The sequence below is a fragment of the Parambassis ranga genome, chromosome 15, assembly GCF_900634625.1.
Source record: "Parambassis ranga chromosome 15, fParRan2.1, whole genome shotgun sequence".
In the NCBI taxonomy this organism is placed as follows: Eukaryota; Metazoa; Chordata; class Actinopteri; family Ambassidae; genus Parambassis; species Parambassis ranga.
The window spans coordinates 11,016,982-11,034,098 of record NC_041035.1 but is presented as its reverse complement, the minus strand read 5'-3'; the positions used below and the strand labels follow the sequence as shown (position 1 = coordinate 11,034,098).

Here is a 17,117-nt window from a genome sequence, read left to right as displayed (position 1 = left end):
CCTCACAATGTGACGCTGCAGAGATCAGTGCTGAACCAGAGCACAGCAGTTCTCATACAAACATAACAAATTGTATTTTTGTTTGGACTATACTCTGAAGATGACACACACAAAAAATAAAATGTTGGAAGATAAAAACCATTAAATGTCCAGCAGGGGTGTTTGTCTGTGACAAGACGGCTGGCCAGATGTAGAATTCCCCACCTCTCTCTTCTCTCTCTCTCCCCACCCCCTGCCTCACACACACACACACCTCTCTTAGCTCAGCAAGGGGACGGCCGGCTGGCTGTTGGCTTGGAGGCGCCATTAACCAATTTAGCTTCCAGATGTCCATCATACAGCCACAGCCAAAGCTGCACAGCTCTCTCTGAGCTTCACACGAATGGGTGTGAATCTCTTTCTCACACACACACACACACACACTAAAGCTAAACTGTGATGTGCTGATGCTTGGGCACAAACAGATATGTATAGAGACTTCAGATGTACAGAAGACACATTCTCTTCAACACATCACACAGTGGAAGAAGACCAGACTGGTGATGTTCTCCATGTGTGTGTGTGTGAATAATATGTGATTGACGCGTACACATCCAGATAAAACTGAGATGTGCTTTTTGATCATCTCTAAAATGGTGCTTCACCATCTGGAGATAAAAAAGTTAAATACACAGTTGTTTCTCCTGATGACTAGTTCCCCTGAGACACACACATGCATCACAACACACACACACATTTCTTGAAAGGCTCTGAAAAACACACACATAAACACGTGCAAACACATATTCACTTTCCTTAAATGGACAGATGCTGCACCTCTAGAGGCACAGAGACCCAGCAGCTGTTCCCCAGCCAGTCAGATGGGCTACCATTGATAGTTCATGAATATTTTACACTCAGTCAAAATGGCTACATTCCAGACCGCCTACAACATGCAGCAGCAGCCACGCTGGGCCAGATGATCAAATCATTAAACTATATGGACGGACTTCCTCCCACTGTCCACTGAAACTAAGTTGCTTGAATATTTTCCTTGGAAGTTCTGACGCCCACAAACAATAGTAGATTGTTTTGTAACCATCAATAATCTGAATTGTGAACATCTGAACTTGAATGTAAAATGTGTTGGCCAGATGTTATTATACATTTCATTAGATCATTATCACTTACTCTATGTTTAGTCATTATTTGTACTATTAGACAATATTTTCTCTCTCTCCCTGTCTCTGCCTCTGCCTTGGAGAATGAATTAATCTTATTTGGCCCTGAGGCTGAGATTCAAACATCTGCCTGCCCACCCCTCCTTCCCTTTCTCCTCCTCTGTCTGCCAGCCACTGTCTCCCAGAGTGTCTACCCTCTCGCATGCCTCTATTACGGGCATGATGAGGGAAGCTGGGGGGTACGCTGTGGAGGAGTGTTTCTTGCAGGTTTGGGAGGAGGATTGCAGATGGATGGAGAATTGTTTAAGACATTGACAAGGAAAGTGAAATAATGATCATGGCTGATATGAGCTCTGCATGAGCTGCTTCATTGCATTTCAGCTTGACACATTTGCCAATCACAGCATGCAAGTGACTTCTAATAATATATATTATAGAAATATATATTTTTTGCCATAGTATTTAAATGATATATTACTGACTTCTTACACATTATTTTACATCATTAGAATCCCTTCCAGAGGTGTTAAAGTCATTTTCAATCAGCTGTGTTGCAAACACTTATGAATATAAAAACCTATTGACAAACAAAATGCAATTAATGCAGGCAACGAGATCCAGAGGCATATAGTCACAATATCTCAGGCATGGCCAGAGGTTTTCACACTAATTCCGCTTCCTCTGCTAGATTCATACAATGCTTTTTCTAAAATAAATAAATAAACCTGCACCAAGCACTATCTGCTTTAGAGTAATGAATAAAAACCACTACAGGTGTATTTTCCTTCCCTGTATGTGAATGCTCTTTGTATAATATTATAATGCAAATACAGCTTCATTGAGCTGACCTCACACAGAGAGAAATGAAGTGTAAAACATGGGATCTACAGCGACCTCCAGAGGCAGAAAGTAGAACAGCTACTCAAAGCACAGGTGGATTTTTACTCTGAAATGGCACACATGCTCAAATTAAATCCTAAATGTGTAAACTGTGAGTCATATTTAAATAGAAATAACTGTGAACAGAGAAAATTCGAAGAAGGTCTGAATCTAATTTCGTGAAACTATATGTGGGGGGTTACATTCAATTTTCACTTAGTTTGAAAATAGCACCTAAACCTAAACAAAAAAATTAATAAATAAATACATCTTTTGCTGCATGACTATACACTGCGCTCTGCATTTTGATCTTTTTACCTTGTGTTTCTCCTGCCTACCTGCTGCTTTGTCTTCCAGCTGTAGGGAGGATGAAACAGTATAGTACAGATAATTTCAAACATCAGTCTGGCTCACACACAAACAAATACTTTTCTGGCATCTGTCAGAAGCAAAACAATATGTGGATCAGAGGGGGGAAACACAGGAAAGGTGAAGGAAGTTTAGAAAATTGCACAGGAAATCTCTCGAGGCATTCACACACACACACAAACAGATTTCAGCCTATCTGAAGAGAATCTTTCTCTTTGTAGTGCAGGAGCCCAACATTCAGAGAAATTAACCCTAAAATGGCTCTCCTACTTTACATTTATTAGCTAATAATTCTGTCCTTAAATCCATTCTTTTTTTCCTGCAGAAGCCCCTTATTGAATTGCTCCGCCTCGCTGTGGGCCTAATTGTATTTTGCATGAACAAGGGGCTCATTGTGATGCACTGGTAACATGGATACCCCAAATTGATAGACACATAACAGGGTCATCATTCATTTGCATTTTAACAAGTCCTTCAGCTATGACACCAGATCGTGCGAATTCATTACCATACAGGCCTGCAGTTCATCCAGCCATCTATTAGTAACGCCAATTAGTTTACTGGGACAGGTTCAGGGGGATGCAAATGGGCCCACGGACTCACTCACAGGCAACTTTTCATGTCAAGCCTCCCATGACGGACTAAACATTTGCTAAAGGTTTTTGTCCCAGTGACCCACATCTGAGAGCATTTTAAACACTTGTTAGATGTGATTTTACTCCAGCAAGGAGGGGGGGGGGGGCATCTGATCTTATGATGATTTATTTAGTCTGTTTATTTATGATCAGATTTATGTTGCTCATTCTGGGATCCCTGTAAGTCAGTTTAAGCACCTGAACATCCAGGGAGAAGTGTTGCTGCTGATGTTGCTTTGTGTGTCCTAGATTCAGTGTTGTCTTCTCTTGAATGTCATGTAGGAAAGAACCTAAATAGCTCCAGCTCTGCTGCACATCATACTGCAAAACACAAGCCTCGCATTCATACGCTGAGAGATCCTGAGCTGAGGACTGACAAAGAAAACGATCTGTACATTTTTCTCTTTACAAAAACAAAGTTGTTTAAACAAACTGTCATATTCTCAGAACTCGCTTTGAAATCTGCCGAATGCACTGATGATTCAGTCCTTTGACATACAGATCTTAGACTAGCTCTGACAGCCATTTTGTTTATAGCAGGTCTTCTTGATGAACATTAATCTTTTCTCACTCAAACAAAGGTAGTTTCATGTAAGAGCAAGAAGTATTAAGTTACAGTTACAATTAATGAAATGTTTTGTTTCAAAAGGTAAGGTTAAAAGGTAAAATCACCAACTCCTGTGTTCAGTTCCCTTAAGGAAGCACTGTCATTGTTTTATAGCCTGTCAAATACTCCCTTTGAGTAATCTGATTACTCCATATTTAAGGGGGGGTGTTGTGTAAGTGGCATTAATGCACCTGAGGACAGTGCAGCCCTTGTTTCACAGTTTATTTCCTTTTTCAGGAGTGAAATTGTTAGGAATTCTCCAGCAGAAATGGAAACCATTTTTTCCTATCAAGGTGCTGCACCTGCTCACATCAGCTCCGCCTCCCCCCCAGCTCAGGCGTGACTACAGTACCCAGAGCGCACCGCGCCGCTCCCCACTCTCTCGTTCTCCGCTGCGCCAGTCCGCTTCACTGACTCGCAGAACCAGTTGGTTTGGCCCAGCTTCTTCTTTCCTGCCTTCTCACTGTGCGTGCTGCTGTTGTTGTTGCCTGGTGTCAACCTACGCCGACGAGAGAAGAAGACATATCCCTCCCTCTCCTCTGTTAGAGGGCCGCTTCCAATTTGCCTTCACTTTCCTCCTCGCCGGCACCATTGGCTTCCGTGCCGTGCCAGTCAACTCGCCTCCTTTCCCAGCCCGAGTTGAGCAGCAACAGCTCGGAAACATCTGGCCGCCGCAGAGTGCTAGACTCCCCGTCCCTCCGCCTGCTCGCCTCGGCAGAGCTTGGTATGGAAATTAGTCCAAAGTCAATCTAGTTTTGTCTCCGAAGGAAAAAAGGAGGATTTGACGGAGGAAGCGGGGAAGACGTTGGACCTTGTTGTCTGTAAGTGCTGCCTCTAATACCGGAGTCCGATTAAAGGAGGCTCAGGAGAGAGAGGGTGGGTTACGAAGGGGAAAAAGTAGCTAAACCTTCCTTAGCATGACTGTGTTGTCTCCACACACTAATAGTTGCTATGTTAGCTGTCCCTCCGCGGTGTTTTAGCAGCTGTTGTCATAGCACCGGGGCCTTCCGAACAACTGTAAATAGCTCAATAATGTAGCCTGTCCGCCTTACTTTTGTTAGCCGTGATCGGGCTATAGCTAGCTGCGTGGGTCAGTGTGTGTGTGTGTGTGTGTCCGCGTGTGCGTGTGTGTGTTTCTCTGTTTGTTGTGTCTTCTGTTAAGAAATTAATTACAGCCTTGTCGTGTTGTTTCTTCGACTGTGGAGCAGCTTGGCAGCGCTAACATTAACTTCGACTTTTATGCTAATTTACCTCGCTTGTAAACACTCGTCGTGTTGAAAGAAAAATTAAGTTAAACCAGTTTTGAGGCTAATTTATTGATCAGGCTGTTTACTTCAATAAGCAGAAGTCTTAAAAGTAGCACTGTCACGGTGGTAAAAATGTCAAAGTTAAACCGAAAGCAATTAAAATATAAAGGGCTAACAGAAACTCAAGTAGTGAAGTTAATTATTGCTTAATAATTTTACTTTTCCTTAACTCACTAAAGGATAATACTATAAGAAAATAATAATAAATCCAGCCGTGTGCGCGGGACAGTATTTTAATAACACTTTAATAAGTGCCGTTTAAATATAGAAGTCAGGAAATAAAAACATACACTGTCCTGAACTTCAAACTTTCCTTCAAAACGAAAGCGAAATAAAGGTGTTGTAATAAGTTTCTCCCCGGCTCATTAAAGCCTTGTATAGCTTTTGTTTAGGATTTTTCACTCACTGGGTTCTTTCCTCCATTGTCTCCTCATTTTATTTTTGTTCCTGTCAGTTGTCCGAAGGGTCCGGGCAGGGGGTGGCTGGCTGGATAGATAGATAGATAGATGAATGAATGAGTGAATGAATGAATACAAGACAAGGCAGCGGCGCTGAACCGTAAAGAAGTGGAAAACAATATCAGCTGCGTGCGTCTGTCAGTTGCAAATGTGCTGTGTCGGCCTTTGTTTATGGTTACTGGAAGGAGACAGAGGGGGAAGACAGAGGTGCATTTATCACAACACTACAACAAGTAAAGTTTCTGTGTTCATTTTGTAAAGTTATTTTGGAAGTAGTGGGTGGTTACTGTTATGATTTTCTGTTTTTTAAATCCCTCTGCATTTTGTAGATTTTTTTTTTTTGCCAGAGAGAGTGCAGAGAAAAAGGGGGAGAAAGAGAGACAAAGTTGTGCGCTGTTGGTAGAATGAAAGAGGAGTCTGGTGGCAGGAGTGTAGAGGAGGCAGCATATGGCTGTAGAAAGAGCACAGCTGGAGGTAGCATCTCCATCTGAGGATGATGTCAGAGCAGCTGACAGGCTGCCATCCACCCCACCTCCTCCTCCTCCATCCCTCCACCGCCTCCACCCCTCCCCAGTCCTTTATTGTGAGTCTCAGTGGCAGCCTGGGAGAGTTAGTGCTGTGTGTCTGTGTGCACACGCTGTGTGTGAGTGTATGTGTGTGTGTGTGTTTGTGGCTGCCGATCAGCGCCAGTTAGGAGGAGGAGGAGGAGGAGGAAGAGGAGGAGGGAGGTGGTATCTCGTTCCCCCTCCAACATCTCCTCCACTTTGCATCTGTCCCTCGCAGTTTGAACAGCGTGTTTTTTTCCTGCCTCCCTCTTCTTCTTCTTCTTTTTCTCTCTCCTCTTCTACCCACTCATTGGTTAAGCGAGGTAGAGACAGAGCAAGAGAGAGAGAGAGAGAGAAATACACAGCCATTCCCAGCCAGAGAGCCCAGCTATTCTGCTACAGTGGAGTTAATCAAGTTGATGCATACTGCTGCAGGTATCGTTTTGTGTATTTGTGTGTGTGTATTTTCATGTGTGTGACTATCGTGGAAGAGACCGGGGTAGGGAAGTAGTTATTTTGTTTTGTTGTGGGGGATCACCATTGTGTCAAACCAGTGTGAGGAGTGTGTGAAACTGCTGGTGAGTGTTTCAGTAGTAAACAGCAAAAAGTTGCTGCCTGTCTGAAGGGTAATTGCAGTCCGGGAACACTGCTGCTGTGTTTTTAGTTTGTAGTGGAGGGAGCTGCATTTAAAACTCAGCTACTGTTTCCCTGTTTGTGTTGTCAGGCGTGTTGTGTGGACACTTGTTAAAAGATAGTGAGAGAATATTTTTTTTTATTTTGTTTTCATCTGTTCATTCAGTATAGAAAATCATTTTTATTAAAAGTGTTTAAAAGTAGAAATTTGTTAAATTTGAGGAAAGCAAAAAAATAGTTAAAATAATAAAAGAGCAAAATAAATAAAGAATTTATTTAATCCTAATGATCTAATCTTTATTTCCTCCAGTTATTTCTAACTTGCTGTAAAATTACTTGAAAGCATGTGCGGTCTGCTCTACCCACTTTTTTCCCCTCCTGTCGGCTGGAGTTGAGGAGACTAATTTAGAAGTTGCAGATTTGAGCTGCCTGAATTGGCTAGACAGCTGTAATCGCACTCCCTCCTAGTCTTAATCTCTTTATCTGGCTAGCAGCTGCCATATGGCCCCCGTCAGCTGGATCAGATGTGGGTAAGCCTCCCTCCCCGGCCGTCCCAGCCTCTCCCTCACCCTCTCCCCCCTGCCTCTCTTCGAGTCTCTCTCCTTCTCTCCCCTGCGTGAGTCGGCTGGCCGTACCGGGTGAGCCGGGTGGGCTGGGTGACGGGGCTCACTGCCCTCCTGAGCCTCCGACGACGGCTCCCTCCCCTCTGCCGCCACCGCCGTCTTTATTTTTAGCCATCTTTAAGGATTAGGATTGATGCTGTGACGAGCAGGGCACTTACAGTGATTGTATTGTAAATCTTCTCTTCTGGGTGGTGGTGGGTGGAGGGTTGAAGGGGGAGAGGGCAGTTTTCTACTATGGAGCGGATGTGCGGGATTTTTCTTGTAAGATTCAGATGGGAAGGAGTGTGTGAGTGACTGATGGTGTGTGTGTGTGTGTGTGTGGAGGGAGGAGGTGGCGGAGGGGTTTGGCTGGACAGTGGGGTGGGGTAGGGTGTAGGGGGGTGGGGGTGGGAGGTGGTACACCCTTGTCCCCGTAAGTCCCCTTATTTAAAAGCAGTCTGAACGAGCCGGAGGGCGAGCACACACACATACACAGGCAGACACACACAGGAGTCTCACACACTGACATTTTTGGTTTAGCTTCATTCAAATGAGGTGATTTAACTGCTTTGGTTAACACAGTGCAGAGCGGGACCAATGTATTTTCTCAGGCAGGACAAATCAACTTGGCTAACAGGTGGGACTTAATTCTGATTTTGTTTAATTTTTCCATTTTTTCCAATTTAATGTATTGCCTAATTTACCTAAGAGTTATATTCTGAGGACACCTGCAGATTATTGCTGCAATTTTTTTCTTTTTTCCCCATCACCTCTAATCTTGCACTTAAAGCCGCCGCTTGCAGGTTAAATTAGGGACAAGCTGTTTTGTTTTTGACAGTGCTATTTCAACTGGCCAGTTTTCCTGCTCGACTTAGCCTGTGGAGGTGGTTGGTAGGTAGGCTGGTACTAAGTGTGTGTGTATGTTTGTGTGTTGTGTACGTGAGGACAGTGTGTGCAGCTGAAAGCCGGTTACCTAAAAGGGCTGTGCCAGGCCAGGCCAAAGTGGGTTAATAAAAATAACCAGCGTAGGAGCAGCGACAATCCAGGAGTGCAGGCAGAGGAGTTAGATAGATTCAGTAAGAGAGGAGAGCGCGGAGAGACAAGAGTGCTAGGATCTGTCCTTTGCTGGTTTACATCAGATTAAGTCTTTGTAGAATTAGAGATTATTCTGAAATTGCACCTTTTAAAATGTAATAATTTGTCTTGTTTTCTATTTATTCATTTTAAATTCATATTTAGAGACAAAATGTGCATTTTGCACCACAGTGTGAAGGAATGAACTGTATGCATGACAACAAATATTTTTGTGAAGTAAATAAATCACAGTTATAAATCTCTTTGCTGCATGTTTTGTTGCATTTTTGTAACTTTTTCATGTGTTTATTTTTCATCTCGTTCTTGTTGTTTTTCCTGACCTACGCTCTCATTTCAATTGCTCTTTTTCCCTGTGCGATATTTTCGTTTTTCTCTTCTCTGTTGAGTTTTTTCGGTTGGTCTGATTTAAGATAATTTTGTTGGAGGAATTGTGTTGTTACATCATAATCCCATAAGAAATAACAAACAACGCTGATCATGAATTTCACTCGGTTTTCTGTCTGTTTTTTTCTTATTTAAAAGTATCCTTTTTTTAGATTTACTGGTACTTGTCATCTGCATTTGTGTTTTGTTATTAACACTTTAATGAGGATCATTATTAAAAATTCTTTTGTAGCTGTAAAGTTACCTTCATCAGTACCTAACTCTGACTCTTTCTCTGTGTGGCTGCAGGTTATGAGGACGGCAGGATGGAGTTCCCAGACCACAGCAGACATTTACTTCAGTGTCTGAGCGAACAGAGGCACCAGGGCTTCCTGTGTGACTCCACGGTGCTAGTGGGTGATGCCCAGTTTCGTGCCCACCGTGCTGTGTTGGCCTCCTGCAGCATGTACTTTCACCTTTTCTACAAGGACCAGCTGGACAAGAGAGATGTGGTGCACCTCAACAGTGACATTGTCACGGCCCCAGCCTTTTCCCTGCTCCTGGAGTTCATGTACGAGGGCAAACTGCAGTTCCAGGACCTTCCCGTAGAGGATGTGTTGGCAGCGGCCAGCTACTTGCACATGTATGACATTGTGAAGGTGTGTAAGAAACGTCTGAAGCAGAAGGCCACAGCAGAGGCGGACAGCACGCGCAGAGAAGATGATGGCGGCTCCAGCTGCTCTGACAAGGCCGACAGCCTCTCAGATGGTTCTACAGGCCGCCCTGCTACTGCTGACCTGCTCCACAGCGATGAAGAGGAGGAAGGGAAGGGTGATGGGCCATTGTGGCTGAGGCTGCCATCTGCTGACAGACCTGGGACGCCAGCTATGGCTACAACCAGCCCAGGACACGGTGAGGCGGAGACGCAAGGTGGAGAAAGTCTGGGCGAAGGAAGGAAGCTGCTCTCTCCGGCCGGCAGCCCCACCAGCTCCACTGGATCTCTCTCCCAGAGGTCCCACCGCTCTGTGAGCTCTCGTGGAGGGCACAGGGGCAGAAGGGTCTCGAATGATGCTGCTGACTGTGTCCTGGACCTGTCAGTCAAGCCAATTGCTGGCAGCAACCACAGTAACCACCATCAGTCCTATTTCAGTGGGGCAGCTACACCAGACAGTCTCCAAAGTCCATTAGCTGTAAGGGTGAAGGTGGAAAGGGGTGTGGCCTCAGATGAGGAAGAGGAAATGGGAGGTGGGGACTATGACATGGAGCACAGCGGCCTCACCAAGGCCACAGTTCCCAACACCAACGGTGGCCTGACCCACCATGGGGTCGGAGGACCTCTGTCAGCCCAGCGGAGGCTTGGCCTGGAAGCACACTTGTCCGCTCTGCGAGAGGCCTCTCTGGCCTCAGAGCTGGAGCGGGACGAGAAGCCTCCTGCCTCAGCTGATGATGAGGACATACTTGGGGGTGAAAATGAGCGCGCCCAGGCCGAGGTGGCCAGCATGGATAGCTCCCTGCTGCCCTACGTCTCCAATATGCTGTCAGCTCAACACACGCAGATCTTCATGTGCCCATTGTGTAACAAGGTTTTCCCCTCCCCTCACATCCTCCAGCTTCACCTCAGCTCTCATTTCAGGGAGCAGGAGGGCATCCGCTCCAAGCCCGCTGGAGATGTCAATGTGCCCACGTGCAACATCTGCAGCAAGACCTTCTCCTGCATGTACACGCTGAAGCGCCACGAGAGGACACACTCCGGTGAAAAACCCTACACCTGTACCACATGCGGCAAGAGCTTCCAGTACTCACACAACCTCAGCCGCCACGCAGTGGTGCACACACGTGAGAAGCCGCACGCTTGCAAGTGGTGTGAGCGGCGCTTCACACAATCTGGGGACCTCTACCGACACATCCGCAAGTTCCATTGCGAACTGGTCAACTCGCTGTCAGTGAAGAGTGAACCGCTGGCACTGCCCAATGTCAGGGATTGGGCGATTGAGGACAGTTCCCAGGAACTGTGGAAGTAGAAACAGACTGCTGGGTTTGATTAAGGGAAGAGACGGAGAGTGAAAGAAGGGCAGAGAGGCACGGGGAGGTGACAGGAAGGTGTTTGATATTCGGGGTTTAAGTGAGTCATGTTCTTGTTTGTTGCAACATCTCATTCAATTGCACTTTAATAGCACATGAAAATGTTACTACTGAGTTTTTTTTTGTTGTTGCTATTTGGGGTCATTTTGTTTTTATTCTATTTTATTCTATACTATTATTTTTATTTGGTGTAAGTTCTCTTCTGTTGGTGGTTTAGACTGCGTCTGAGGATACGGGGTCACAGTGAGAATGTCTCGCCTTCTCCAAGAGTTTTAACTCTGTGTGTGTGTCCCCATCCCAGACACAACACTCCCGACGCTGGCCAGCGTTATCAGTCCCAGATCCACAGACAGCAAACACCACTGCAGGAGTTCAGGTCGTACACACTGAAGTGAAAAAAAAGCATTACAATACACTAAACGGGTACTGTGATCACCGCAAATCGATGCCACCGCACACACAGTTTGAAGGTGTGTGTGTGTGTTAGTGCACTACTCTGGCAAAAAACATGCGTGCGTGTGTATGAGTGTGTTTTGTGTGTATTCATTTTATTTCCTACTGGCATGGAGGTGTCGTTGGCGAAGCGCTCCCCGTTTCTCGTTAAGCTCTTTGGTGTTGTGTATTCAGGGGAAAGCTGACTGACTGACAGACAAACTGATGGCACTCATGCAATGCACAGCCTCCTTTTTCACTTCCAATCAATCTGAAGTATTTTCTAAATATGAAAAGACCTTTACAAATAAGAATTATTATTGTTATTGATAGATTTTTTTCTTAAATCTAGCTGGCAGTCTTTAAAACATCTCTTGTTGAAAAGGTATTTAATTTAAGGTTGTTGTATATTGTTCTGCTATAGTTTTAAAACTTTAATCCTTTACAATTTTTTTTAAATTAATGATTATTATTATTATTATTATTATTATTATTTTGTTACTTTTTTTGTAATGGGACCTGCTGTTGTTGCATGACGTCCAAACCTGTATATTTTAAAATAAAATGTGAATTTGCTGTATTACTGTACACATTGTAATTGATCAAATATTTGACAACGGGCTTTCCTTTTCTTTACTTTATTTTTGTGAATACTACTCCAGGGTGCAGTCTGTTAAAAAAAAACTGAATATTATTCTCTCACGACTATGGAAAAAAATGCATGAAAATTTGATTTTGTCTTAAACTTTTGAGTTGTGGTTTTTGCATTTGGGAGAAATGTTTCAACACTTTTTGACAGTGAAAAGTTTTTCTACTCGTTGTAGGTCTGTCGCTGGGCTCCTGTAGAAGAATGTTACTGAATGTGTTTCCGTTGGACATTGAAGCGATATGATGAAGCATTTTAAAGCCTGTGTCTATATGCACTGATCTCTCTGCTGTGCGTGTGTGTGTGATTGTGTGTGTTTTATGAGTGTGTGACTTGGTTAGTACCGGTCAATTTAACCTACTGAAGATCTACGTCCACCCAGCACTTGCCCCTCCTCCTCCTCAGGTGTTAAATGTTTGTTTTCCATCTCTCACTTGGTCGAGCCATTTCTTAAATATTTTTCTGCAGTTTTCTGGGCTCTTATTTCAGGTCTGTTGAGGGCAGTTTTCTGGCTAAAGTGTGGAGGGAGGAGGGAGGCTAACCCTGCGCTGAAAGTTGAAGGGTCAGATATCTTTGTCACACTGTTGCTTCATGTTGAGATGAGCTGTTCTGATAAGTCGCCCTGCTCAGATGCAGCCAATGTTAGAGAAAGATGCAAAGAAGTCTTTCCTCTTCAGGCATATTTTGAGTTGGATGGGAGAGAATTGGCATGCCTGAATGCACCTTTTAAGCTAAAAGACATGGAATCTGATGTTTTGCTGAAAAGATGCCTTTATTGAGAAACATTTCTGATGCTATGGAAGTATTTAATACTGTAGGGATTGAGAAATAGTTGTTGGAAATGTAAATTTAACAGAAAAAGTATGTCTTATTATATTTTGATTGGAATCTTTTTTTATGTGAATGTTTGGGGCTACATCAGTTTATTTTTCTTTTACTCTGTACATCCAATTTCAAAATATGGTCAAGCGTTTATACAATCCAAAAACATTGGACATGTGTGTATATGTGCCCTCCGCTGATGTGCATGTGGTGGGTGTATATGTGCCGCCCCGTCATCTGGTGGCACCTACAGTCTCTGCCAATGCAACAGTGTGGGTGACATTGCAGCAGTTTGCACCACATCGTCTCATTTTTTTGTGTATTTCTTCACTGGCAGCGCCTCTGCATATGGGCTCCCTTCATCCTGCTGTTGTTTTCATCATTACTGCTGTTTTTTTTTTGTCTTTTTTTTTCATTCTGTTCCTCTGGTTGTACTTGACCGCCTTAAACTGCTGTAGTCCGGGCTGTTTTTTTTTTTTTTTTTTCATTTTATTTTTAAAAAAGTGTGAGGTGGAGTTGCTGGAATGATGTCAAAATGCTCACGATGCTGTGAAGTAACCACCCTGACAACACTCCACCCTCTCCATCTTTTGCTGTGCTTACTTGAAAACAAAGGGGGGAGAAATTTTTTTTTTTTTTAAATAAAAAAAAAAATGTTATAGACAGTTAATAGGAAGACCGATGAGCGAGCAGTTGGAGGGGATGTGAAATGGGTGTTTTGAAAAAGGACAATCACTGTCTGGGAAAAAAACAAGCAGATTTTGATTGATGTATTTGCTCCCCCTTGAGATTACAAATGTTCTTTTCATCTTTCTTTTTTTTTTTTAGTCATTTTAGCTTTGACAATCATAGTTGGGTTGATTTTCTTTTTTTCTCTCAAGGGGAGTAAATTCTAATTGTGTTTAGTTTTGTAATTTCTTTGGTGTGCTGTTGTTGACATTTTTAAATTGTGTGCAAACTGCAATAAATTATAAGAATTTGAAATTCATTCTATGTGTGAAGTTTCCTTTTAATTTTAAGTGAGCATGCACACTTGTAACATCTTTCAGATCAGAGTCACAGGTTCAGAAAGGGCCGGAGAGGGGAGGTCCTGGCACCCTGTTCCTCAGTGACTTGTGATGTGGGAGGATGTTGCATACAGCATGTTCATGTTTGTGCAGCTCTACAGTGAGCCGTGCTTGGACATAGCGTGGTGTCCCCCCTGGTAGATCTGTAAAATATGCAGCAGCTTGTCACGATTCAATCCCCTGCAAAGCACACACACACAGAGCCTCCTTCCTAGAGGTCTTCAAGTATGGTGTTTCCAGTAAAGAAATCAGCTTTAGCTAATGTCTTGCTGCTCAGTAAACCTGTTCTTACAGATGTATTAAAAGCCCCTGTGCATAGAGGCCAAGGAGCAGCGTTCATTAGGCCACAGATGGCCACTTCAGTAAGCCCCCAACGCACACTCACGCGATAAGCTCGCCACTCCTAATCTTTATGACATTGTCCTTCGTCTGATGACAGCCTAATGTTGGTTTAAGAAACTTCCAAGATATTAGTTTGGCACCTTATATTTGAATTCTATTTTTATTAAACTGTTTTCTGAGGGCCCCTCTTTTTTTTTTTCAACGGAAGCTCCCAAGAAGTCAGTGTGTGTGAGCTACCTGCTCTCAGCTCTGCATTCACTTCAGACAGAAACAACATTAACCCTCTCCTTTTGGTTCCTGTGCTGCCTGCTGATCATTAATTGCAATCTGCAAGCGTTGTAAGTGAACATCTGCTTGTAGACAACTGCTCTCTCTCGCTTCGTGAGGAGGCCGTGCGAGGTTTGCTGTGAATGTAGGTCATTAATTTGTTTCTGTCCTTTGTTTACTTAAGGAAGGGGGACAAAGGGGCAGCTGCAGAACCATTTGGCTGTGCCCAAGGCGGGCCAGCTCAACATGTTGGGAGGCTGAGACCAGCTTGGGCTCCTGTCTGGGGCCCGGGCCCCTGCACTCTCTGCCGCCTTGTGTGCAGGGAGCGGACTCTGCCAAGCTGCCAGGGAAGCTGGGAGGTTAGTGGAGGAAGAGATAAAGAGAAGAGTGTCATGTGGATATGTGGACTGATGTTTGACCGTTGTGTGTCATATTTAAGTCATCTCTCATTTGGCTGAAACGTGCTGGAGCACATGTTTGCATCTAAAGGGTGACAAACACGGTGTATGAAAAAATAATCAAGAATTTCAGTGTTTATTTTCCCATCAGTTACCTGTGTTTGTGCAGTAAATATAAAGCTCCACCTGAAACAATATTCCAGTTTTCACCCTCAACATCACAGCACAAGGAGAAAAAAACCTCCTGTGTCCTTTTTTTGTCAGAGACTTGTTGATTCCCTGTGAAAAAGGAAACATTCCCAGGCCAGGTCTCGCCACAGAAGAATCGACTATGAGAGGGAGAGAGAGAGAGAAAGAGGAGGGCACGAGACAAACGTGTGTGTGTGTCTGTGTGTGTGTGTGTGCGCGCACAAGTGATCTAGGATTGTCTACATATTTAAAAGAGCTCCTTTGTCAGACACTCAGCACAGCAGGACAGAAGGCAAGCAACAAGCAGCCCGCCTGCGAGCAGACAATACAGTGGCACTACACTGGCTGGGGTGGAGTGGTGTGGTGTGGAGGGGGAGAAATGGGGGAGGTAAGGGTGGAGATTTTTTTTTTTAAGGGTGGGTTGGGGGGGAATCAGGGGGCACAGTGTCCCAGCAAGCCATCCATCCATCCAGCCACCCACTGCACCCTCCTCCTCCTCCTCCCCGAAAACAAAAGACAACGCAACTCGAACTTGAATATCTGTGTGTCTCTCTCTGAGAGGGGGCCCCCAAATACTACTTACCCCTCATGCACACCCCCCTCCGCACAGACACGCACACACATTTAAATGTATATGTATCTACATACACTCCTGATGAAAAGAATGATTTTCACACACTCGCAGGAGCACACAGTGGTTGCACACATGAGAAACAGTGGTTTGTGTAAGTAACACACACATGCACACACAAACACACAAAGACCTCCAGCTGGTCTGTCTTTAGGGCTGGGCTTCGATGGGATTAAACAGTACTTGTCCTTTGTGTGATTCTTGTATGGAAGGAGAACAGCCATGGACAGGAGAGACTAACACACAGAGGAAAAAAAGTGGGGGAGGACAGAGAGAAATCGTTCAGGACTCTGTTGAACATTAAATTTGAGATAAGGTGCCAAAATAATTACATTTTTTTAGTCAAAGCAACAATCGGGGAAAAATTAACACTCTGTTCTTCTCGCCCAGCTGTGCGTCTGTGTGTGTGTGTGTGCTTCAGATAACGGGCATCAACAGGGTGTGTTCAGGGTGTTGGTGGAAACTGCTGGCACCAGGACACATGTGCACAACTCAGCACTTTATCATCGCCACGGTGACCTGATGGGGGTCACAGGAAGGGGTCCTTCAGTGTCACTAACTCAACCTGTCGCATTACCGCCACTGCTGCTGGTACTGTGTTAACTGTACTCTGTGTGTTTGTGTGTGTGTCCTGGACATCTGCTGCATTTGCCTGCTGAGTTGTACACATGTACAAACACACACACACACACACACACACACACACACACACACACACACATGACAAACGAGCAGCAGTCGGCCAGCTGTGTGTTGTGGAAGAGTCAAGTTCATTTCTCCCTGTCATGTCTTTCCTCCCGCAGCGGAGACATGATAAAAGGGACAAACACACACACACACACAGAATTCTGGGTAATAGCTCCCATCCCTGTGTCTGTGTTGTGTATCCTATCTAGCACATCACAGGATTCAAAGTGTGATTTGATTTGTCACAGCCAAGATGCAGAAATAAGTGTGCAGCATGTGTCTTGTACCAAACTGAATGTTTTTAATAACATTTTACGATTTTTTTTAGGTTTTGCAACGGCATAGATGGATTTACAAAAGCAGGTTAACAGTTAATGAACATGAATCATGAGCAACACACACACTGTGTATATATTTAACGAAAGGAAAAAATGAAGAAGAAACCCAAAACAGCTGTGGGCCAATGATGAAGTGATAATATAAGAATCAGAAAATCCTTGTTAATAGTGACACCAGTGGCTGTGAAGTGAACTGCAACCTGTTGCTTAAACTTACCTTTCACTGCGATCAATCATCATGGAAACAGATTTGATCAGTTTAGCCACTGTTTATCAAACTGTGATATTAAATCACACTGCTTTTATGTTTGACTATTATTACAAGTATAATAAGGTTGAATCAACATGAAGCAATTGTGTAGATATGCTACAGCTAGCCCGGCTAACCTCCCCCGATGTTTTTTTTGTATCATGGTTTGTGTTTGTTGGTGGTATCACATTTACTCAGACAGCTTGTAGGTGAGAGGGTATATTTTTTTTTAATCAATGCTTATATATCGTTTAAATCTACATCGACTAAAACCACCCCTATCCAGTGATGTTACATTGCCAATGTAATATGA

The 17,117-nt window shown here is 44.0% G+C and overlaps 1 protein-coding gene across 1 annotated transcript; it reads left to right on the top strand.

Annotated features, from left to right (window-relative positions):
* The first annotated feature begins 4,064 nt into the window (after positions 1–4,064).
* Positions 4,065–11,137, top strand: LOC114446811 (zinc finger and BTB domain-containing protein 18-like). Its single transcript, XM_028422605.1, has 2 exons — positions 4,065–4,471; positions 8,963–11,137. Exon 2 carries the CDS (start codon positions 8,980–8,982, stop codon positions 10,672–10,674), a length of 1,695 nt encoding a protein of 564 aa, XP_028278406.1. The 5' UTR covers positions 4,065–4,471; positions 8,963–8,979; the 3' UTR covers positions 10,675–11,137.
* The last annotated feature ends 5,980 nt before the right edge of the window (positions 11,138–17,117 follow it).